The sequence below is a fragment of the Psammomys obesus genome, unplaced genomic scaffold, assembly GCF_907164565.1.
Source record: "Psammomys obesus unplaced genomic scaffold, mPsaObe1.curated_primary_1811, whole genome shotgun sequence".
Lineage (NCBI taxonomy): Eukaryota > Metazoa > Chordata > Mammalia > Rodentia > Muridae > Psammomys > Psammomys obesus.
In genome coordinates, this window is record NW_026592118.1 from 34,143,537 (window position 1) to 34,167,765 (window position 24,229).

Genomic DNA, 24,229 nt, shown 5'->3' on the forward strand with positions numbered 1-24,229 from the left:
ATATATATATATATATATATATATATATATATATATATATATATATAAACACCTAGTATGCTGTGTTTAAGCCTCCTTAGTTCCATTTCTCTATTGTCCTGAATAAATGTGCTTTCCTCATTCTATACTTTGTATTTAATCTACAACCCAAAGCTGCTATTTTAACTTTCACCCATATCTTTAAGCAAAACTGGAGATTTGCTCACCAGTATGCCAGATGGATAAAGTGACAGAATAAAAGTGTTTAATTGATGGGAAGATTAAGGTCCCATGAGCCCTTTGACAAGAGGGATTCCAGAAAATGCTGGTTGATAGCAACCACTCAGAGGCAGAGTCCCCAAAAGTTCAACCCAGAAGCCATGTCTGCATTGTTCTACCGGAGAAGGTCTCGGACTGGTTCTTAGGAGACAAAGAAGGGCTGAGATTTGGATCTACTCTTGCTTCTGTCTGCTTCAAATACAAGTCATCATTACTGCCTTCACCTTCGCTAAAGCTGATCTCTTTCATTACTCCCTCTCTCTGGTAGCCCTGCGTCTAGAGTGTCAGCCGTGGGAGAATTCAGATTTCCTTGTGAAACAAGGTGAACCCCTAAAAGTCTTTCTGCCTGTGAGACAGATCACACTTGCAAAAATCACATTTGAAACTCAGGTTGGAAAGACGTCCCAGCTTAGGGAAAAACATGTGATAGTCATTGGCTACTCTCAAGGTGCCTGTTGGGCTCTTGCAACCAAATTTCCATTGTGTCAGTTTTCTTTCAAAGCTCAGTAGTCCCTGACTGTGGGTGAGCACAGTGCTTATGAAGATCCTGCTACCCACTGTCTCCCACTGTCTAAACAGCCTTGAGAAACAAGGAGGCCTCTCAGGGTTCCTAAAGCCCCCCTTTCAATGTCACCTCATCACTTTCCACTGACTTTGCAGATAAGCTTCCCATTTCCCCACCAACTATGTGCACGTATCTCTTGAATGATCCACATTAGCTCAGCAGCACAGCACACAGTGGGGCTGATACTGTATAGGGCATTTCACTGTCTTGATAATTAAATCTTACCACATATTTCAATAATAAGTTTGATAATTTCTTCTTTCTGGGAAAAAAGAAAAATGTATTAACATTAAATTTATGAGTATAATATGTTTCCTATGATCAAGAGAGATATGTCTGAGAATTGGTGTTGGACCATTTGATTCACTCCTTTAATGGAGAAAATTAAACAAAATAGCGTAAAAGTTGAAAGTTGGATATAATGTGTCATATCCCAAATGAGGCTCAATAGTGCAACTTAATAGCTCTGACTTTTAGATCTTAAGTTGCAACTCCAGTACACATCAGCTATGGGACCCAGGGTATTAGACAACATAACAGCTTCTGGGGCTTAAGGTGATGACGCAGATTATATGAAGTGAATGTGCACAGGTCTAAACCCACCAGGTACTGCCTCTGCTGGGATGCTGCAAAGCAACAAAATGATTTAGCCCTTCTGCTAGCCAATAAAGCAGATGCCAAGACCTAGAGGTACCCATTCTTGGTCCTTTTTCTATTCCAACATTCAGTCCCCTGCTCAGTTTCCGCTATTCTTTTTTGATTCTTTATGACATCTCCTCATCCTTCCAAAAGCCCCTCCCTGTCCTGTTGCCTGTCTGCTCTATCAGACAGGCCCAGAATGAGCTTCCCAAAGTAAGCCTACCAATGCCGCACATTGTTGCTTGTTACAAGTGATGGTGACAGAGGGCAGGGTCTGTGTCTGATAAAAACATGGAGCTGAAAACGATGATTACCAGAACCCTAGATCTCAGCAGGAAAGAACAGCAGAGCCAAAGTAATTTAAAACTAACAGACACAAAGCGAAACTTTAAAGAACAAATAACATAACAAACACAATTGTGGTAGAGACAGAATATGTACTGGTGTCATGTTTATAGCTTAGCTAAACAGCATTAATGGAGGCTATTTTCATCTAACAATAGTTTTATAACAAACTGAGTAATAAACAATGATTCTTCTCAGTGTGATGCCAGGTTCCACTAATCAAGTTATACCAGAGGAAGGTGTGGAGAGTAGTCTCTCTTCTTTAGGCATTGCCATCCTTTTCCACAGTCAGAGGCAGTTAATAAATTTGAAAGTAGAATGCATGCCAAAAGGGAAAGTGTATTTATTTGTGTTTACTATATTTAGAAAGGAGAAATGTTAAGTATTTCATCTGATTTCTTTGAAACAAGGTCTCCTATGTGGGCCAGGCTCTCTTGGGACTTATAACCCTCCTCCTGGGTGTTGAGACTATAGGTGCACACCACAACAGGCAGCTTTCTATTTAACTTTTCACATGTGGGAAAACAAACATCAAGCTTTACGATTATATTTTCACTTAACATTCTATCATAGTTTGTTTTTCATATTATTAATTATCCTGGAAAGTTTTATCAAAGGCATGGTCACCTTTAAGGTTCTTTGATGAGCAGTACAGAGCTAGATTTTAGAGAAGTTGTGAGAACTGATGTCCCCAACAGTCAAAAAGAAGGAAACTCATTTTATTTCGGGCATAGCACGGGTTATTATTACTACCTAATCATACTCCAAATGGTGAAAAATGTGTTTGATTGTTTGACGTGTAACTAAAATAAGGGGATGGGGAGAGGAGGAGGGAGGGTAATAGAAGATGATTGTGGGCTTGCTCTGGGCTATGGAGGAATGAACAGAGTCAGGTAGGATCTGGGTGATTGAGCCTCAGTACGTTTGGTGCATCTCAGGGACGTCCACCTGAAGACGCTCAGATGGCTGTAGGAGGTAAGCTCTGATGCTCCAAGGCATGGTCTCAACAACAGGCAGGTTTAAGAAATTCTGTGGTACGTGTGGCTGTTTAAACAGAGACCACAAGCCAGTCTGCCCAAAGCAAGGATGCTTAGCCTTATGATTTTTCTAAATTTATTACTGTTGTGATAATATTTTTCTTATTACTCTTCTGCTTGTGTGTATATGAAAGAGAAAGATGGAGACAGAGAGACAAGGAGACAAGTGGCAGGGAGAGGTGGGGACGCGCTTGCTCCAGCGTACATAGGAAGTTTTATGTAAGTTTCGGGAATCAGACTCAGGTCATCAGGCTTGCACTGTCTGGGGACAAGCACCGTTACACACAAAGCCATCTCACTGGCCATCTCTCAGCCTTTTATAAACCAAAGGATCTATCCCAACCTAAAGGCATGTTTTCTATATTTGTAGCAGAAACTGCATTTTCACTTACTCTATGACTTTACTGTGCTATTCAATTAGCTAGCCTTTCAACCTATAGGCCCTCTCTCTCTCACTTCTCTTAAGAGGATCGCTTCCTTATTGCTGATAATAGCAACCCAATCATTTGTAGGAGGGGCCAGAAAGGGAGCATCCACATACATCTCCGCACAGCTTCTTTTCCTCCTCCAGGTGCTATTACATCATGCACCCGTCAACTCTGACCGAACAGCAGTCACTATCATTTAAACCCAGCAACCCAGCATGCAAAAAAGTGATAATTTTAGAGCTTCAACATGAATACAGTAATTCTGCAAGTATGGACCCCTCAATTACCCTGTAGGATAGTTACTCACTGTAAGTCCCAGGTCTCCTTTCGGTCCTTGTAACCCCTACTTAGTGGAAAAGAGTAACAGTCAGGATAGGCTGGACCCCCTTGAGAATGTAAAGCCACAGTGAGGCTTGAAAAACCACATCTTGCCTGTTTTCCTGGGGATCCGGGCTCTCCGATTTCTCCCTTTTCACCTTTCCTTCCCACATCACCCTGTTCTCCATGGTCTCCCTGTAGAATATGGTTAAAAGACAAACTCAAACTGTGAACACTAAAGTCAAATAAAAAAAAATACTAAACTTTGACTTGTTGCAACTAAAATATCTTTGAAGACTTAGAGTTCTGTTGACATGAATACACATAGGAAAAAAATTATTTCCACTTAAGAGGTATGGAGACACCTTCTGATAAGCTCATTGCCTTCAGGAAACTCAACTGTTATATAATTTACCAGGTCCCTGGGGCTTCTGGTGTCTTCTATATATGTGCCGTAAGGATTTATTCTCTTACTGGCTGCCTTTGAAGAATGAGGGGAAATACATTGTAAGAAGAAAAGCTAGGGTATTTAGATTTAACCACTGATAGGTTTTGTTTTGTTTTCTTAGTGTCGTAGGAGAGTCAGGAAGCATGAGATTTCTGACAAAAGCAAGGCCAACTAACCAGTTGAGACCTTAAGCATTTTATTTTGATCCTGATACACTTACCTTCTGGCCAGGAAGGCCATGGCCCATTGTGCCCTTTGACCCTGGAAAACCTTGAGGTCCTTGCTCCCCCTATAGAGATATAAGAAAGAGGTGTTCTTATTAATTCCTCAGAATAACTCATAATATTTAGGGAGTTAGAAATTCATTTATCTATCTGTCTGTCTATCTATCTATCTATCTTGCCCTCATGTATTTTTGGCATGAGACACTATTATATAATTTTGAGAGATGATATATAAATATGTAAATATAAATATAGGCTAGTTGAGATGGCACACAGCTGTAATCCCAGCACTCAGGGAGGCAGGCAGAGCTCTGTGAGTTTGAGGCCAGCCTGGTCTACAACATGAGTCTAGGATAGCCAAGACTACACAGAGAAATCCTGTCTCAAAAAGCAACATAGATAGATATCTAGATAAATAGATAGATAGACAGAGCTAAGATAAAGCTATATACACAATTACTTGTTAACAAATAGCCAGTGTTTCAGTTCATTTTTGTATTTTCCTATATTTATAATATGCTAAAAGCACATTTTAATGATGAGGAGAAAACATAAAACAGCATTTCCCTCCAGTCAAGTCTAAGGAGATGCTTATATAATTGGCTACAGTTGCATCTCTGATAATGTATAACCACAGGCAGGATTCATTACCATCTCATGCCAAAAATACACGAGGGCAAAACGATATCACATGGACTAGACCATGAAATAGAAATAATCACTAATAACTCACAAAGTCATAGTACCTATGTTCCTAGGAGTTTATTTAAAATCCTTACTTAATTCTGGATCAGCTAGTGATTTGTTTGTGGTAAAGTAGGAAAATTACTGGACTCTCAGGACTGTTTTATTTCCCTTCTGTCATGCTCTTAAAAGTATCCTAACTAACCCAAGGAGAATCATCAGTGGGCATCATCTAACACTAGCCTGAACCCCAGACTAGCTTAAAAAGAGAGGTGAAAGGAGAGGTAAAATGTCCATTTTTCCATGAGTCAATCTCTCACAACCCAGTGAAATTTAACTTTGGGAATTCCTTCATATCTGAATAGATTGCAAGTATATAAATTTACTCTTGGTCCTAAATCCAACTTGTTTTCTATAGGGTAGTTCCTTAGACTGGCCAACCGTTGAGAACATGTTTCCTGAATGTCTTTTCATCTTGGTTTCCTTGAGCCAAGCCAAAGGCTGTGACATGGTGAGCCCCGCAGGAAGGAATGCCTGTGTAGCATGCAAGCTATGGCTACACCTAAGATGACTCACTCTTGAGAAGTTGTGATCCTCCTTCAGCTTAGCAGGATGGACTGATAATATTCAGCTTACAATCAAGAACTAATTCTCTCTTTCCACTAAGAAATCTGGAAATAGGGTCTGAGAACTGCATAGAAACTGGTGCCAGCTAAATACCATATGTAAAATGATAAAGAGTAGGCAGGAATATAGAGACCACAGACCAGCCTCACACTTACCAGAAAATAGGCTTCAGTGGGAGTAGATCTCACTTCATCTAAGGTTAGAAGGGTTAGCTTATAGACCAGGTAATCACCCCACAGAGAGATGTGGAGAACCTTAGGGAGACAGCTGCCTGAAATTCTACTAGCCTTTCTTTTAATTAAAAAGAAAAAATCCACATATTAAATGTATAGGCTTAAGAAAGACATTTCAGGAAAGGACACAGTTTAAGTTTGTTCCCTCTGATGTCTTGTGGAAGTGAACGGGAGGCATCTTCATCCAATGAGACACTTGGTAAAAGGTAGCTTTGGAATACTGACATGATACTTCAGACTGGTGTCTGTGCTGAGTGGTCCAGAAGGACCCCTGGTCAGGTACAATGGAGATAACATGTTCATAGAAGAGCATCCAAAGGGAACTTGTGCTTATCTTTGTCCCTATCCCAAAGGAGGACGAATAGTAAAAAGCACTGTGAGGCTAGGATGTATTGGAGCATCATCACTGGGGACTGCACACTTAGGCAGAGGGGCCCAGAAGGAGCTCTGCCTCCTAACAATTATGCAGAATAGTTGTTTCCTAGGCAATATTTCAGATCTCTACAGCAGATATCACAAAAGATGCCCAATAAAGGTTAACTGCCTTTAAGAAATTACATCGTTTCCCAACAAAGTAAAAAGCCATATCCTGAGGGGGGAAAAAAATCTCTGAGAAGGTCAATTATCTGGTTAGGAGTAGCTGGGTGTCCAGAATACTGTACTGACATGCTTCCTAATATAAACTTTTTAATTTATAGTTGTTAATAAATTGTGTCTCTGTATCATGAAGGGGTTTTTTTTTCCCCTTCGTAACCATTAATTTTCCTTTCAAACCTTCAATGGTTTCCTAAAACTTTCAGAGTAGATCAACTGGCTAAAAGCCTTTAGTAAGTAAACCTATGCCTTAAGTTTAGCAGAGGTGAATGTGGCCCATCAAGATTCCTTCTCAGGAACGTGGTATAGAATGCAAGATAAGAGAAAGTGTAAGAAAGCAGGTCTACTGGAAAATAAAATCAAATACACATTTCAAAACAACTTCCCAATCATTGTATCACTAGTGGAATAGCTTTAAGCTTTCAGATAACTGATTATTTTATAGAAAAGAGATTTACAAGTGTTACACACAGCTACCTAATCCTTTTAATTTTTTTACATTACTAATAAGAAAGGAAATAAATGTTTTCCTTCCAAATATTTTATTGGGCATAGGAGGAATGGATCTCTGACTTCTAGTCAGATTATAGAAACATGAAAATTAAATCATTATTAGAATGAAACAAAACAAAAAACTCCAATACATATCATGCTTACGTTAGAAAGCATGTCAGTGCAGGCTCCTGGACATGCAGCTACCTCTAAGGCAATGATTGAGTTCTCAGAGATTTTCCCTCAGGATATGGCTTTTCCCTTTGTTGGGAGATTGTCACTTCTTAAAGGCAGTTAAGTCATAAAGCTTTATTGGACACCTTTTGTGATATCTGCAGTCGAGATCTGAAATATTGCCCAAGAAAACCATTCTCCATAACTGTAAGGAAGGTATGGAACTACTCCCAAGCCCTTCTGCATAAAGGAAGTCACAGCTCTTTGTGTCATGGACCTGTAGGTGTAGGACAACCAGTCTATTCAATGTCCTAGAAAACCCTGGGTCCCTAAGAAGAGACAGGAGGACCTCAGCGCACCCTTCTGTGATGGAAATATCAGATGTTATGTGTAATATGGGAAGTAGGATTCTGATAAAAATCTGTCACTGGTTTCTACCAGCCCATGCAGGCTGTTGTGAGAGGTTAGGCTACAGGTATAAGGGGAGATTACACCTACCCCCAGGATGCTCTCCTGGGACCCTCCAGAGATGGAAAGAAGGACAGGCAAGTGGAAAGGTTGAGTGGGAGAGGCAGGTGGGAGGCAGGGGAAAGCTTCCTGTGGTACAGGAAGCCTGGGAGTGAAGGCGCAGCCATACTGCCTCATTCTGCTCAAAATGCTGTAACAAAACACTAGGATAGTGAGATAGCAAGCTCACCCACAGAACAATCAATTTCTTATGGTTCTGGAGGCTGAGAGACCCAAAGTCCAGACAGGGGAAAAGCCACTGTCTGGAGTGAAGTTAAAAAAAAAAAAAACCAAAAACGAGAGGTATTGGCCTATGCCTTTAATACTAGTACTCCGGACGCAGAGGCAGGTGGATCTCTGTGATGCTGTGCCTTTTCCTGGGCTGTTACAAAACAAAAAGAAAGAACGATAGAAAGAGAGAGAGAGAAAGAGAGAAAGAAGGAAAGAAAAAAGAAAGAAAGAAAGAAAGAAAGAAAGAAAGAAAGAAAGAAAGAAAAAAAAAAGAAAGAAAAAAAGAAAGAAAGAGAAAACAGGGGAGCTTTTAAAAATGAGAAAGAATTGAGGCTGAAGAGCTGGTTCAGTGGTTAAGAGCACGTGCCTCTTGCAGAGGACCTGGGTTTAATTCCCAGCACCTACATGGCAGCTCACAGCCCTCTGCAACTCCCATTCCAGAAGTCCACAGCTTCTCATCCCGGGGAATGAAACCCAGGTCATCACGCTTGCAAGGCGAGCACTTTGTTCATGGATCCCGCTCCCCGGCCTGCAGTATGAGCTTCTTGAGGACATTTCTGCTCTTTGAATTCAGGAGAGTTTGGCCATTTCTAAAACTCTCTACGGTTTCCAGGATTGGCATCCATGTAGCTTCAGTTGAAACAAGCAGTAACATTGTCCCAGGTGAACACAATCAGTTTTGTACACCCACTGTGTTTATCTACCACCAGATTACAACTTCTGCCTCAGCAAAATGTCAATGTTAGGAGAGCTGGAACACACAGAGCTACATTTCAACAAAGAGTGTCTCTCACAGCCACTTTCCCTTCAGGTGTGAGCTCAAGCCACCCACGGTTTCTCTGTTACCTCTTAGGTAGAACAGAAAAGTTTTTATCTCTAGGAAGGGATATGGTTTCATATTTAGAAAAGGTAACAAAGAAGCCCATTGTTAAAGGAAAATGGATCAAGTTGTTCTGGGATTCTGGCTCAGGCCTTCTGCCTCACTGGAAAGTTGAAAAGTCAGAGAGAAAAACAACATGAAGGCAGGCTCTAGTCAGTGAAAACACAAACCATCTTGGCTTTGTTTTTTTTTTAATCTTTACACCTTTGCCATTTTACTGTTGAGCTGTTCTCCTCCTGGGTATTTTCTATCACTTACTAAGAGAAAGGGCTAAAATCAATAAGGCAAACCAGGGCAAGAAATTCTAGTTTAAACAAAAAAGGGTAGGCTTGTCTGGGAGCCCAAGAGAGCTGGTTTACATAGTGAAAACAAATGAAGCTGCTGGCTAGCATTCAGCTGTGTCCACAGAGACCTTCTAAGCGGAGAGGGGACTGTAGGGGATTTGAGAAAGAAAAGTGATGAACTTTGTAAGGCTTCCTGGTTTTTTGTTTTGTTTGTTTTGTTTTTTTGTTTGTTTGTTTGTTTTTTGTTTATTTGTGGGGTGTTTTTTTTTCAATTTCTATGTAATTATGCAACCGGTTATATGAAAACGTCTAAACTTCAATACTTTGTAAAGGTCCTACAACATCCTGGGATTGATTGATTGATTGATTGATTGATTGATTTATATAAAGTATCATTCTTCCTTCTGTTCCTATTCTATTCTGCCTCTCCCCTTTCTGAAAACACTATTACTAATTAAAAACCTGGAGAGTGAAAACTTCCTGCCATCTGTAATACAGAAGCCAGTTTTGTACCAAGATGTTGACTTAGTGGGTGAATGGCACAGTGTATCAGACCAGCAACCAGCCTGAGTATCTTCCAGGGATTTACCCAGGATTCAGGAACCATTGTGTGCTGCTTTGTGGGCACAGCTAGTTCACATGTGAAGGAAAATTTCCATTGTTATTGGTCTCTGCAGTGTATTATACTGTTCACCTCAAGAGAAAGCAGTTGTCTAAGGACAGCTAGAAAACCAGATTGGTCGGATACTTGGGTATTGATTTTTCTGAAAGTTCTGATCATAACATTCTGCTGCTAGAAGTAGCAACTGCCATGCATTGTTTCCCTATGAGTAAAGAGCAAATTTATGTTTCTCTGTAATTTCTTAATAGTCCTGGGGGAAAAAATACATAGGTGATAAAATCAGGTTTTAGCAGTTTCAAGCTACCATGAATTCTGTCTGATTTTGCAACATTTCTAACAGTAATTATCTTTCCAAAGTTCAACCGACAGACCCTACAAATACAAGCTCTGCTGCTTTTTTCCCTCTGTTCTAGCTTAGCACTGAGTAGAAGCCCAAGCAGTTTTTCCTTTCTAACCTGATCATGAACTGCTTCTGGTTTCTTAAAATCCCTTTCTCTTGTGGCACTGGATTCCTCTGAATGTCCCGTTTTGGTATGTTAACATTGTCTACTGGGCACTAAGACAGCCTAATGTTTGTTTGATAAAGTAGCCTATTTGCTTAGGAGGAGAATCAGTGAGTAAGTTACATGTTTTCAAGCAAGCATTTGTCGGAGTAGAGCCACAGAGCCTCTGGTACCAGGCCAGGATAAAATCCCAGTGGGCTAAATGGAACAAAAGCATGGCTTCATTGTATTTGATTTTCATTCAAATGATGATCAAGTTGCATTGTGTTTGGTGAGAGACAAGGAAATCATTTACTTTGGCAGATTCAATGGTTGATTTGGATTCTGTTTCTACAGACAATCTGGCACCTTTTACTATGTGCGCTTCTTCATTGTTCATGGTCTGAGTATAGAGCTAAGAAACGGCAGCCACATACAGCAAGAGATTTTCAGAAAAACACCCATGGAACCTTCCAGGAGCTGCTGACATTAGTATTGATGGCTATATTTCTTTCCTGGGACTGCTATAATGAATTACCTTGCATGTAGAGGCTTAAAACATTACCTGTCTATTATCTCACAGTTCCAGGAGTTATAAACCTGAAATCAGCTTCCAAGGCATAGAGAGGAGTTGGGGAAGAGAAAGGATTGGAGATGGATTTGCTCAAAACACAAAATGCATATTATGAAATTCTCAAAAATAAATTATTTAAAGAATTAATAAAAGGATAGCATGCTCAGGGCTAAGGAGAGAGCTCAGTCGGGAAGATGCCTGTGATGGCAAGCATAAGGTCTGTGTTTGGACCCTCAGCACCGCATTTGAAAAGGCAGGCTTAGTTGTGTATATCTATAACAGTAGCAGTAAGGGCTGGAATATGTGGAGGTACATGGGCGCTGAAGCTCAGTGGCCGTTAAATCCAGGCAAAATGATGAGTGTCAGGATCAGTGAGAATCTCTATTTCAAAAAGTAAAGGTTAGGGTGCAATCAAGGAGAGACATGTGACATCACCCTCATGTACAAACACACACGCAAACTCCATACCATACACATACACAAACTATAGCAATGCAGCTATGTACAATACCTAATGCCTGATGATGAACACATGCTGCTGTCTCACATACTAATAATTCTAGTTATGTATTCATTGCATTAGAGTATACTCCAGCATGACTGTAACATGACCATAAAGACAGTACGTTATGCTGTTCGTGCAGGAGACTCACAAATGTCATGTTTTCTGTGTGTCTTGATTGCGTCAACAGGACATGTTAAGTAATGGACCACTACCATCTGGATATAGGACACTCTATAACATTCACACAGGGATGAGCTCACCTTGTGACGTTTCTTAGAACAGATCCTTGCTGTTAGGCAAAGCATGGCTGTGGCGTAAACCATACAGCACACCTAAAGACACACGTTTCAACTAGTACTATTGAGATTTGCACCTGAGAAATATGACAGATGCAATTTACCTTTGGTGTAGTAAGGAGTCAAGAGTACGGCCAGAATGCTGTATTGGTATTTGCCTCTAATGTGAAAGGAACGTAAGAGCTAGGTGATTAACATACAAAACTAGAACTCTGATCACTCTTTCATTGCATATGTTTTTGTTCTTGCTCTTTAATAAAGGACTAGACTTACAGTAGAATTCTATCTGAAACCAGCTTTAATTAAAACATGTTTTGAGATAGCAGACTTATCAAGGAAGAAGCAGGTAATGAACTTCTAAACCTCAGGAAACATTGAGAGCCAACAAAAAGAACAAAATTTTATAAATATCTAAATTGGCCTCGCATATTTGTTTATAAATATTTATAAACAAATATTCTCACTTTGGTGACACTGCTTCCCTAGTTATCTTGCTTAACTTTTAGGCTTTACTTTCAGTTTCTATGTATGACCAGTACCAGATAAGAAGGGGTTAAGAAAGCAGCAGATGAGCATTTGCAAATAATCCCAGACCAATGCAATGAAGCCACATAGCCTGACTGCTTTATTACTTCCTGGACCAATGCTCACAATTTTCTATTTGATTGGCAGAACTTACTCTCATTTTTTTAAATAATAAAGTTGCTCTCAGTTTAGCATTAAGTACATTGGCAGGTCATAGTACAAAAAGTATCACGACTTTGACGGGTTTTGCCAGCTGGTCTCAGCTGCATATATCAATTCATATCACCCTTCTGTCTAAACCTCTCTATACAAACCTGCCAAATTTCATGAATATCTTGGCGTTCAAATATACTTGGACCACAAATGATAAATACAAAGAGACAGAGTGGGCTTGATGGCAGTTGGCTATGGTAGGGACAAGGATATTTGTGACACCCCTTTACTGGCCATCTGTAGTCTCCTGGTTCCCTGACCTGAATCTCTAGAAGCTCACATATTTTGATCTTTGGTTCCCTTTAAAGATTTATTTTATTTTAATTAAGTATATGTATGTGGATTCAGGTGGCTATGGAGGCCTTAAGCAAGCATTGGATCCCTTGGACCTGGAGTTACCAATGGCTAGGAACCTGCTGGCATGGATGCTAGGAAGTGAACTCAGGTCTTCCACAAGAATATGGCAGGCTCTTGATTACTGAGCTATCTCTTCAACCATGGTTGTTTGGTTTAGATGACTCCAGTGCTTTTTTTGGTGTTCCTTGTACTCTTGGGCAAGACATATGCCAGGTTCCTCCTCTCTTATTATTATTGCTCAATCTGAGCAATCTTGCCTACATCTGTAATGTTAGTAGTGACCCTGTAAAGATAAACTCCAAATCTCTATATCCACTCTTATATATCCACTCTTATCACTGAAGTCCTGGTCTGAAGTTTTCCATATGCTAGCCTCTGCACAACCGAATCTATCAAAATAGAAATTATACTCTGCCACATCTTCTGTCCCTCATGCACTGATCACTCAGTCTCCAAGGCTTGCAGCTTCTCTGTGTCATGACCTCTGTTCTCCCAGGCCATCCTTTTCTAACATGTTTGTAAGGACCACTCTTCCTAAGACATCCAAGCAGTCTTCTCTCATCTTTCCTCACTCCAGCCATGACTAGCATCCCTTCTATCAGCCTCTCTCATACAACGTATGAGATTCTCACATTTTATCCATCTTTTTTATTATAAATTTCCAAAGTAGAAACTGTCCATCCTGTCGTTTTTACCTTCTGAGGTATGCATTAGATTCCTATACAGCATATAGAGCTACAAAGAGTAGATATGGTGGTTGGCCACCTTTTAATAAAAATTGACGAAAGACCATATATTCTAAACTACATCTTATTTAACCTCACAAACCACACAGCTATCTATGTGCACCTTAGATTAACTAAGAAAAATTTCTTGATAAAAATGTAGAATTCTGTACTCTCCAGGTCTTACTAACTCCCCCTTCTTTCATATGATTCCCTGCACTCTGCCAAAGGTTTGGTTATGAGTCTCAATATTTGCTTTGATACACTGCTAGGTAGAGTCTTTCAGAGGCTGTCTGTGGTAGGCTTCTGTCCTGTTACTTGTTTTCTCCTACATCCAATGTCTATCCCATTTGTCTTTCTAAGTGAAGATTGGACCCAGGGCACAGGGGTCTTTCACGAGACTGTTTTTCCAACCAAGGACCATGTATGGATATAATCTAGAACCCCTGCTCGGATATAGCCCATGGTAGGTCAGTGTCCAAATAGGTTCTCTAATAAGGGGAGCAGGGACTATTTCTGACATGAACTCAATGGCGAGCTCTTCCACCGCCAGCCCCCTCACGAGGGAAGAGCAGTCTTGCTAGGCCACAGAAGAGAACATTGCAGCCAGTCCTGAAGAGACTTGATAAGCTAGGGTCAGATGGAAGGGGAGGAGGTCCTTCCCTGTTAGTGGACTTGGAAAGGGTCAGGGAGAAGATGAGGGAAGAAGGGTGGGATTGGGAGAGAGTGAGGGAGCGGGCTACGGCTGGTATACAAAGTAAATAACCTGTGATTAATATAAAAAATAAATAAATTTTAAAAAATGTAGAATTCAAACTGAGCATCAATGGATACATCTACAACACAACTCCTGGAACTCAATGCTCAAGGAACATCAAGTAAGACTTTAAGAGACAAAGTGCCAGACACTCTGCTGTGGCTCCTAGAAATGACAGAGAAGCTTTACCCAGGATGCTTCAGTTAACAAGGTTGCCTAAACCAGACCTGAACAGGGACAGCTCCAATACACATGCTAATGTGGAAGGGGAATCCCCCCCACCCCTGTGTAGCTCCAGCCCTAGAAGAACAACAACAGACAAGTCCAGAGTTGTTGAGCTAAGGGAGATAGTCATCCCACAGGGAGAAGCTCCTTAATTGTTTACCCAAAACCAAGCAGTCGGTCCTGAAATTGTATACATGCAAGCGATGCAGCACAGATGCAGCAGGTGTAGGTAGCAATAACAATTAAAGCAGAGGAGAAATTTGAGAGAAAGCAAGGTGGAAGGCATAGGGGAAGTTGAAAGAGGGAAGGGGAATGGAGGAAAATTATGTAATCGTGTTTTAATTTTAAATGTCAAAGATTTGATATATAAAAGAGATAATAAAATAAGGATGCGTAGAAAAGCTCAGCAGACATTTATTGGAGAATCAACAGAAGAAGCTATTTACAACCATGTTCTCTGGGCCAGGAAATATGGAGCTGGGTCTAGGGTCAATTTTTGAAAAGCTCTTGTAGCACTGGCTTCTGAAACAGCAGAATAAAACCAGTAAAGAGGTGTTCACGAGCTAGAAAATCCACTGTGGCTCACTCAAGATGCAGTCTGCTGACTGCACAGGCCACTTAAGCAGGAGTGTGAAGACAGCAGGAAATGCTGAGCCACGGCAAGTATGCAAGCATCAGAAAGTGGGCCTCTCAGCACAATATTCAATCCCTGGGCGTAAGTTTGCAGAACAAACAGATTCTATGACTTGTGTGTTTTTCAAATTACTCTTCTTCTTCTTCTTCTTCTTTTTTTTTTTTTTCCCACAGATCAATTTATTAACAGACAAGAATGGGCACAGGAGCAGTGAAAAGAGCAAAATTTCTTCATAATCTTGGAGTTAAGCTGAATCATGACCTAGAAAGACATCTGGGTTCTTTGTTAGTAAAAGTTTCTCTTGCTGTAACAGAATGTCTGAGATACAAGTTTACAGGAAGAGAGACTTAGCTTGGCTCATGGTTGCCAAGGTTTCAGCACATGATTTGCCTAGCAGCATCTTTAGCGTCATAGGGCAACCCTGAACATTTTGATGGATGGTGAATAGTAGAGCAAACATCTTACCTCATGGTAGAGACAAGAACAAGAAAGAGGGAGGGACAAGTCACACTCCAAAAAGGTATGCCCTTCTACGGCCTACTTTCTCAAATTAGGCACATGCATCTGGGAACTCATCCATGAATTTAACCCACTGATGTGGTTAGCACCTTAGATCCATTCATCTCTCCAGAACACTACCACCTGGGAATCACACCTTCAACACATGAGCCTTTGAGGACCATTTTATACCCAAAGCATAATAAGCCCAACACCAGGAACAATTGAACGTTATCTTACATGGAAAGGGGGTCTTCACAGCAATGACTGAATTAAAGTTCTTCATACAGAAAGATTATTCTGGATTATCTGGATGGCCCCTAAGTGTTATCATCAGTCTCCTTCAAAGGGAAGCAGAAGGAGGTACAGTGGAAGAGCAGGTAGCCAGCAGTGGAAATAAAGTCATCAAGAAAAAAGTAGATTCCATTGGCTTCTCGGATGGAGAAATGTGCTATGTACAGTAAGAACATCTAAAATCTAGAAAAGACTAGGAAATGGATTCTTGTAGACTCTCTCAGTGTTATCTACATTAAGATCATTTCATATTTATGGGCTTCCACAACTGTAAGAGACTGAACGTGAATTACGTTGAAGCTGAATTTGTGGCACTCTATTACAGTGACCACAGGAAAGCAAGGCAGAGACTAGGTCGTTCCTCTCTTCCGGCAAAGGAGACCAGAAAAAGAGCATTTTGTGTGAAATCGTCAAAAAGTAAGTTGGTTAAAAGTATCATTTCACCCTATCTAGGGATGAAGGATATGGGAGGAAAAGGGAGGAAGGGTGGGACTGGGGGGAGATGAGGGATGGTGCTACAACTGGGATACAAAGTGAATAAGTTGTAAATAATGATGATGATGATGATGATGATGATGATGATGATGATGATGATAATAATAATAAAAGACAAAAAAACACCCTGATAATACATTAGGTGTCCTTGTGGAAAAAAATAAAATAAAATTGTAACCCCCCCAAAAAAGTATTATTTCAAATGTCATGAAGCTCAGATTGTGACATTAAGTTGAGGATGCCATCAAAAAACTCAGGGTGGTTTTCCATTTTGCAGGCCAGCACTCCAAGCAAGGACAGTTCTTTGGAGAGTGCTCTTCATCTATGGAATTTCAGTCTTCAGAAGACAAAGCAATGCTGAGAAAAACGCTCTCACTCCTAGGGAAAGGGACCGGAGACTGTAGGACAAACAGGTGCCAGTATGAGTGATGGTTTCGTTATCACGTGTATCCCTTTAATTTGCTCTGTTTCAAACATCACCTGTGGTCCATGTTATTACAATGGTTCTTAATCCTGTGTTTAGAGATGGAGCTCAATTCCATTTTCCATAGCCCCTCTAAGGTGAACTAGAAGGAAGACATGCTTCAAAAGACCATCAGAGTCTGAGAAGGAAAAATATTCCCACTGTGCAATCTGGGAATACCTTCATACTACCAAGACACAGAAGTGTCTTAATTAAGCTGCTGTTGCTATGATGAAACACTTTTACAAAAAGGTTTCCTGTGTCTGCTGTAATAAATTGTCACACATCCACTACTTGATTAAGACTCATGGTTAGTCTCTCCTGGTTCTGGACCCCCTTAAGTCTGAAGTAAATCTTAATGTGGATAACTCAATGGTTTATTTCATTCCACACCATGTAGTTCATCATCCCGGAAAATCCGGGCAGAAACTCAAAACAGGAGCTTGGGGCAGGAGCTGGCGCAGGGGCCACGGAGGAACGCTGCTTACTAGCTTCCTCTTTGCGACTTGCTCAATCTGTTTTCTTATAGCACCTAGGATGACCAGTTAAGGGGTGGCACTGCCAAAGGTGAGCTGGGTACTCCCACATAGTCATCCATCAAGAAAAATGCCTCACAGGCTTGCCCTCAAGTCAGCCTTATGGAGGCATTTTCTCCATTGAGCTTTGCTCCTCTCAGATGACACTAATTGTGTCAAGTTAAGGAAAAGAGAGTGACTGATGACCCTGGGGACAGGAATGATGGGTAAGCAGAAGAAGGAGGAGGAGAAGGCCTATCCCCCAAATTGGTCACTCTGTCCTTAAAATGCTTTCAGATAAAATGTCCAAACAAAATTAAAACATATATACAGATAGACATGGTGGCAAATGCCTTTAATTCCTGCACTTAGGAAGCCAGCCAGAGCTACATAGATCTTGTCTCAAAACACCAAATAAACAACAACAATACACACACACACACACACACACACACAAAACTAGCATATGTATGTCCGTAACAGTACTGTGTATAATAACCCAATGTAGAAATACACTAATAACGTACATTGAAAGCAGACAAATGGATAAATAAACAGTAATATATGTACACAATGTAATATTATTTGGTTGTGTGAAGAAAGGTCTGATGCCTCATGAGCAATCTTTGAAAACTTTAGGTTCTGTTATAAAAGCTGGTCACAAAAGTTCACACATCATACTCCTGTTCATGTAAGACATCCAGAATACAGGGTTCTATGAAGATAGAAAGACTAGTGGTTGCCAAGGCTGATGGTTACACAGGAAGGGAGAGGGTAGTGGCTGTCAAGGGCTGTGTGCTTTATTTTGAGGGTTATGAAACTATTCAGTTAGGTGGCATGACAGTTGTGAAATTATGTGAGCATATTTTTAAAAAGTTAGTACCAAAGAATAAATTAAAGGCGTAGATTGCATAGTGGTAACTGAATTTAAATATTAAAAAATAGTAATAAAACAAACCCTTCTTGCACTCTCTACCTTCTGAGCAGTGATTCTCACTTTGCTCACATGAGAAAAATCATGCTGGGCTCCATAATGAGTCACTCCTCAGAAACTGTCTATTCATTGTTTTTATATGTTCTGAGGATTAAAGTCCTATGATTCTTTGAATAAAGGATGAAAGAGCTTATGACAAACACTTGCCGTGTGCAATCCTCCAGCTTGCTCAGCTCTATGCAGTTGTCCTTCCCATTGAGTTCAGAACAGCCAGACTTGCTCACAGAAGGAAACGTCTCTATCGGTTTTCTCTGAAAAACTCCCCTAGATTTTCTTTATGAAGTACTCAGTCGCAACTGATTTGCTAACCCGGAGGTTAGATGTATGGGCAACATTTCAGGCCAGGCAAAACAATAAAACCATGAAAAAGATTCATAGACTCACATCTCTTATTAAAACAAATCCTTAAAGGAAATTTATTTGTTAAGTTTTTTTTTTTCCTCTTCATTGTGCTTGCTTCAAGATCAAATCCTGAAGTTATATGAAAGTTTAACAGTAAAAGCGACAAATATACGGGTGGTGAAACTGCACTTCCTAAAATTTTTATAACCCTATACTCACATACAAAGTGAAGTTTCAAAAAAAGGAAAAGAAAGAAAAAGAAAAAAGAAAAAAAAACCTACCAATCAAAGAATTAACAGTAACAGACAAATCCACAGCAGGCAGAATGCCTTCCCAAGGGAGGACAGCACAGCTCTAAATATATGCCTTACAGAACAGGGTGAAATGAAGTCTTCACATAAGAGTGAGAAAACACGAGAGGTTCTCGCTTACACTGTTTAAGGTGAATGGGGTGTATAAAAATGTTACATCTATCTACTATACAGTAGACTAAAGTATACGTTGACTCGGAGGGTGTTCTTGTTACCCTGAGAGAAGAAGTCAAGCTGGAAGCCCAGGGCAAAATGATGTTTAAAAAGATTCCACCCGCCTTCATGCGGATATGCGCTTTTAACCAACCAAAAGAAGAAAAAGCAGCTGTACACTACACGGTGAGCAGAGACAACTTCCTTGGGGAAGGACAGAAAGGGGAAGAGTTTTACAAGGCTTTACGGTATAAGGTAGGTATGCTTCGTTTCTTTATTTAATAGAAGAAAGCCTCTCACTGGAAAATAAGAGAAGGAAGCTTCTGTTTCCAGGAATGCCCAGGCAGACAGCTGAGAGCCATTGAGAATGATGGAGAATTGATTTTCATTTCAGGTGGGGGCAGTATTGAGGCGTGGGTCAGAGGAAATCCTTTCTGATAGGAAAGTTCAGGACATGGGGGGGTGACTCCTCTCTCTCTGGCATCACAAACTTTTGTTTCCCAGGCTCTTCCCAGCCCCACACAACATACTATGATGTCTCTCTCACCTTAAAAAAAAACAAAAAACAACAACAAAAAAAAACCCTTCCTCATTTCACATATAACTTTCCAGTCTATGCCCTCTTTCCCATGGAAGTTTATCATGACACATCCAGAGTCAAGCCTTTAAGCTCTTCAAGCCCTTCTATCTTTTCATTGTCTCTCAACCTCAGAAAATGTCAGCTCCATCCTTTCACTCATCCAGGCTCTGGATCTTAATGTTCCCCGAGTCCTTATTTTTTGTGCTGCAGTCCTCATCCACTCCAGACTCCAGCAACCCATCAGCACCCTGCTCTGCCCCTGAGCTAAGATGCTCACACCTCTCACCTCTGGAACACTGAAGGCTTGCTGCACTCTAGTCAAATTGTCATTGATGGTCTTTAAATGTGCTAGTCATGGACTCTATTCCCAAATTTCTAACTAAGGACTCCTCCAATTCCTTCTGCCTGCTGCCTGGGGTTCTCCTTATAAACATATAAGCATTAAGAATCAAGGACTAGGAACTAAAGGAACATGATAATGAACATTGCTAATATGGGAGCATTTTGACAAAACATAAAATTCTCCCAATGAGAGTCTTATTTCTATAATTCTTGTTTTAAGACTCTACCAATGTCATGGTAATACACATCTTCAATCCCAGAACTCAGGAAGCAGAGATAGGTGGATCTCTGTGAATTTGAGGCTAGCTTGGTCTAGTATGTTCCAGTCCAGACAAGAATATATAGCAAAGCCTTGTCTAAAAAAGGAAAAAAAATTATTGAGTAACCATCAATTCAGCTGGGATTACTCTGGGAAACCATTTGTTTTACACTGAGTCTGACATGACAAAGATTGCTTCTAGTTCACAATCTCATCAGTGAAGTAGCAAGGTTAAACTTCAATATTGTTTCCTCTTAATGAGGCTGGCTACAGTGCTGGCCTCATTTGTAACAAGAAATGATGAATTATGAACGTGTGCTCTGAAGGAATAAACTTCCTTTAGAACATGAGTTCAGTATTGCTAACTCACAGCCCCATTTTACCTGCCAACCTTTGAAGTAACCATAGCCTGTCACTCTGTTAGCATATGAGAGCATGTGTGCAGCAGACATCTCACATTTAAAGAAAAATGTTTTAACTAAAGTTTAGATAATTAGAATATATGTTCTTATAATTTTCACCATGAGGTGCAAGTGCAGGAACCAAATCTACTAGGTATCAGAAGTATCATGTCAAATACCGAATAATATTGCCTTGTTTGGCATCTTTATAAGATAAGGGACCAAGAAACCCAATTCTAAAGATCAGGTCTTTTCATGTATGTGTCTGTGTATATGTGTGTGCATGCACATGTTTTTTTTTTTTTACATTCTCTCTCTCTCTCTCTCTCTTTTACTGGTTTTTTTTAGAGACAAGGTTTCTCTGTGTAGCCTTGGCTGTCTGGACTCACCTTATAGACCAGGCTGACCTCGAACTCACAGATGTCTATCTACTTCATCCTCCATGAGTGCTAGGATTAAAGATGTGTGCCTCTGCACCCAGCTCTATGTATGTATGTATGTATGTATTTGGTGTATATGTGTGTCTATGAGTGTGTGTGTGTGTGTGTGTTTGTGAGAGAGAGAGAGAGAGAGAGAGAGAGAGAGAGAGAGAGAGATTTGTGGAGGTGAGAGGACAAATCACTTCTCTCCTTCCACCACATGAGTTCCCGGGATCAAATTGAGGTTGCCAATCTTAGTGGCAAGCACCTTTACCCTCTGAGACATCTCACTGACTCAACTGTCCTTTGATCTTTTCATTTAACAACAACAAAAAAATGGATCTTAAGTGTCATAGACATTTCTATTTCTATCACCAGCTAGATACTCCAGACCAGTTGTTCTAAAAGATGGGCAGAATTAAAGATTGAGGAAGGGTATCATGAAGACTTCCTCTTTTGTATTAGATAAGTGCTGTGTACCAGGTATACATTAGGTGTGTTAGATCTAACATAAAACAAGGCACCTGCTAGCTCAGCATCTGGTGGCTAGGTAGCAAATGAACATTTAGAACATGGGAAGAGCTGTGCTGGGGTGATCTGAAGTACCATGAAAACCCAAACAGAATACAGGTTTCCAGGGACTGTGGCTTCCAGAGGAGGTACATCAACTGTGAGCCCTGATAACCGAACAAGAGTTGAGCTGGTAAAGTAGGATGCTAAGGCAATTTCCCCAAGAAAAGAAATCAGCTCACACACAGAGCACTGGGGCTAGGGAATCAAGGTGTCCAGAGAACAATGGTACTCAGTATGACTAGATCTTCAAGAGCTGAGCGGCCGAGAAGACTCAAGAATGGATCTGGTCAGATGTGCCTTGCTGACTTTTGAAGCTGGTTTCTCTCAGTGCGCTTGAAAATTCCCTTTAAAAAAACTCTTCTTCTTGATAAATAAACACACAAATTGTTTTTAAATCATAAACTGGATTTGGGATAATATATTCACACCAACATTTACTATGCATAAAGTTTAAGTTTATTAAGAAGTGCACTTAATTGCACTGTATGATGCAAGTTCTTGCCAATAAAGTTTTAAGAAATTATAACAAGAAAGATAAAGGTAATAGGAAGAGGAAAATAGAAAAAAAAATGATGGGAGGCTTTAAATGGGAGGGAGAACAATACAAAGGGAGCAAAGGTAGAAGTTATAACACTAAGGATATTTGAAAAACCATATGAAATTATGTTTTATATGTTTACATAAAATATTGATTGATAGAAAGATAGACAGACAGTTTAAAGGTTCACTGTTTAGAGTGATAATTCTCCTTCCAAGAACCATAAATTATCTAACAAAATCCCAGTACCAGGCATGAGAAACCTCCTTTCAGGTTGTTGGTCAGGGAATTTAAAGAACTCCCAAAACAATATAAGCTCTTTCTATTGCTTTTGATTACCTCCCAGAAATTGAAGGTAAAGACCCTATTGCTGAAAATGCCATGTACTTCAGACACAGGATGGAGGATTTGAATTGGATCTGACATGAAAGCTTCCTTCCTGAGAAAAGGTGCTATGCAATCTACCAGGGGAAGAAATCAAGCAATGCTTTTACCCAACTGTGACAACTACGAATCACAACAATGACCAGGATAGCAAGAAATTCCTAATGATACACTCATATCCTAGAAGTAAGCAACAGCTATCCAATTGAACCTAAGACCCACTTAACAGGAGGGAAATCATACCTGGCACTGAAGACCTAGCCAACTACTCATGACTAGTGAGGTCACAGATCCTAGAGGAGACTTCACTACTGCCATTTTCCTAAACCATTATAATTCTTAATTGCATTCTAATTACTTGTTTTTATTCCTACAGGTAAGTATAGTTCTTAATGCTCATCAACACAACTTCTTTTTGCAGCATTAGGAAATGATTACAGAATTGGTCAAAACGCATAGAACAACTGAATATAGAATGTTTAGCACCAATTGATACCTCGTTATCCTCATACCTGAGGCTGAGAGAACACCACAAAAGGGAGCAGAAAGACTGTAAGAGCCAGGGACCAGGAAGTTTGCTTTGAGGTTGTGTCTTTAGATATTATAGGAAGCTACACCCATACTGATTAAACAAGGCCAGAACAAGAGCAATACCAACTGACCTGCCATTGTGCTAGGGAAAATGTCATGAGGTCCACCACTAAATGAAGAACTACAGGCAGTTAACAGCTGCTGAGATGGAGAATTAATCTTCCCAGAGATGAGTCCTCTAATTGGTTATCCAATACTAAGTGATCAGCCGTATTTATATACAATACTAAATGAACTTAGCAGGTTGTAGTTATAGATTTATTCATATATGTCTATGATCTGTTTAAAACCCAGAAAGTGGTTCCCAGCATCACTGTCCAGGAAAGCCAAGGATTTCACAAGCCTGAATGGCTACATGTCCTTCCCCAACCTCCTGCTGTTGCTTCCTGAATGGCATTTCCGTCTGTGGTATCCTTCTGCTCTTCTTTGCACACTCCAAGCAACTCTTACCTATGAAAAGTTTGCAGAACTCTTCTTTCATCCTAAGATGGCCATTCCCAGATCCATCCAACTAAAATGTTTATACTCTTTCACTCTTCATTTTCCTCCTCTCTCTTTTTTGTCATAGTAGTTTGCATCTTCAAACATGCTCTCTAACTTCCTTACTTATTGTATTTATTGCCAACAAGATGCAGTTCCCATAAGGTTCTGAATCTTTGCCACTTTTGTTGTGATGCATCAAGTACCTAAAATGAAGGCTGGAATGTTATGTTTAAAATATTTAAAAACATTTATTGCGTGAACTGCTGAAATAAAGCTTTGTGTAACTAGCCAGGATTAGCCAGTGGGGTCAGCATCCTTTAGTTTGAGCAGGAAGAAGAGCTGACTCTATGACTTATATACAAACTGATTTTTTTTCTGATATGAAAAATGGAAGCAAATTCTACTTTGAGAAGCATGTTAGCACATTTGGTCTTAACACTCTGGCAAAGAGTGTATGATTATTCTTTTCTAATATAATATTCTAAAAGCTTATGTATATTATATACATATAATGGGGAAAATGTAGCAAATATAATGATTGACTCTATAAAATCACCCTACCAAGGTAATTTAGAAAGGAAAGACAGCTGGAAGGACAGTGGAAGATTAATTTCTTTGTAAAACTTGGATAAAATCAGAAAGAAAACTATTATCTCAACTAAATTTATTTTTCAAAATTAACAGAATCTATTTGGGGAACTTTGAATAGAG

At 40.0% G+C, this 24,229-nt stretch overlaps 1 protein-coding gene across 1 annotated transcript in view; it reads right to left on the reverse strand.

Moving 5' to 3' along the window:
• Col28a1 (collagen type XXVIII alpha 1 chain) overlaps positions 1–24,229 on the reverse strand; it is a 147,626-nt gene that overhangs the window by 18,692 nt on the left and 104,705 nt on the right. Inside the window, exons 27-30 of the mRNA XM_055612840.1 lie at positions 4,259–4,327; positions 3,705–3,785; positions 3,580–3,615; positions 1,049–1,085 (exon numbers count right to left, since the gene is read on the reverse strand). Of these exons, the coding sequence (XP_055468815.1) occupies positions 1,049–1,085; positions 3,580–3,615; positions 3,705–3,785; positions 4,259–4,327 (223 nt within the window). The remainder of the gene's footprint in view (positions 1–1,048; positions 1,086–3,579; positions 3,616–3,704; positions 3,786–4,258; positions 4,328–24,229) is intronic.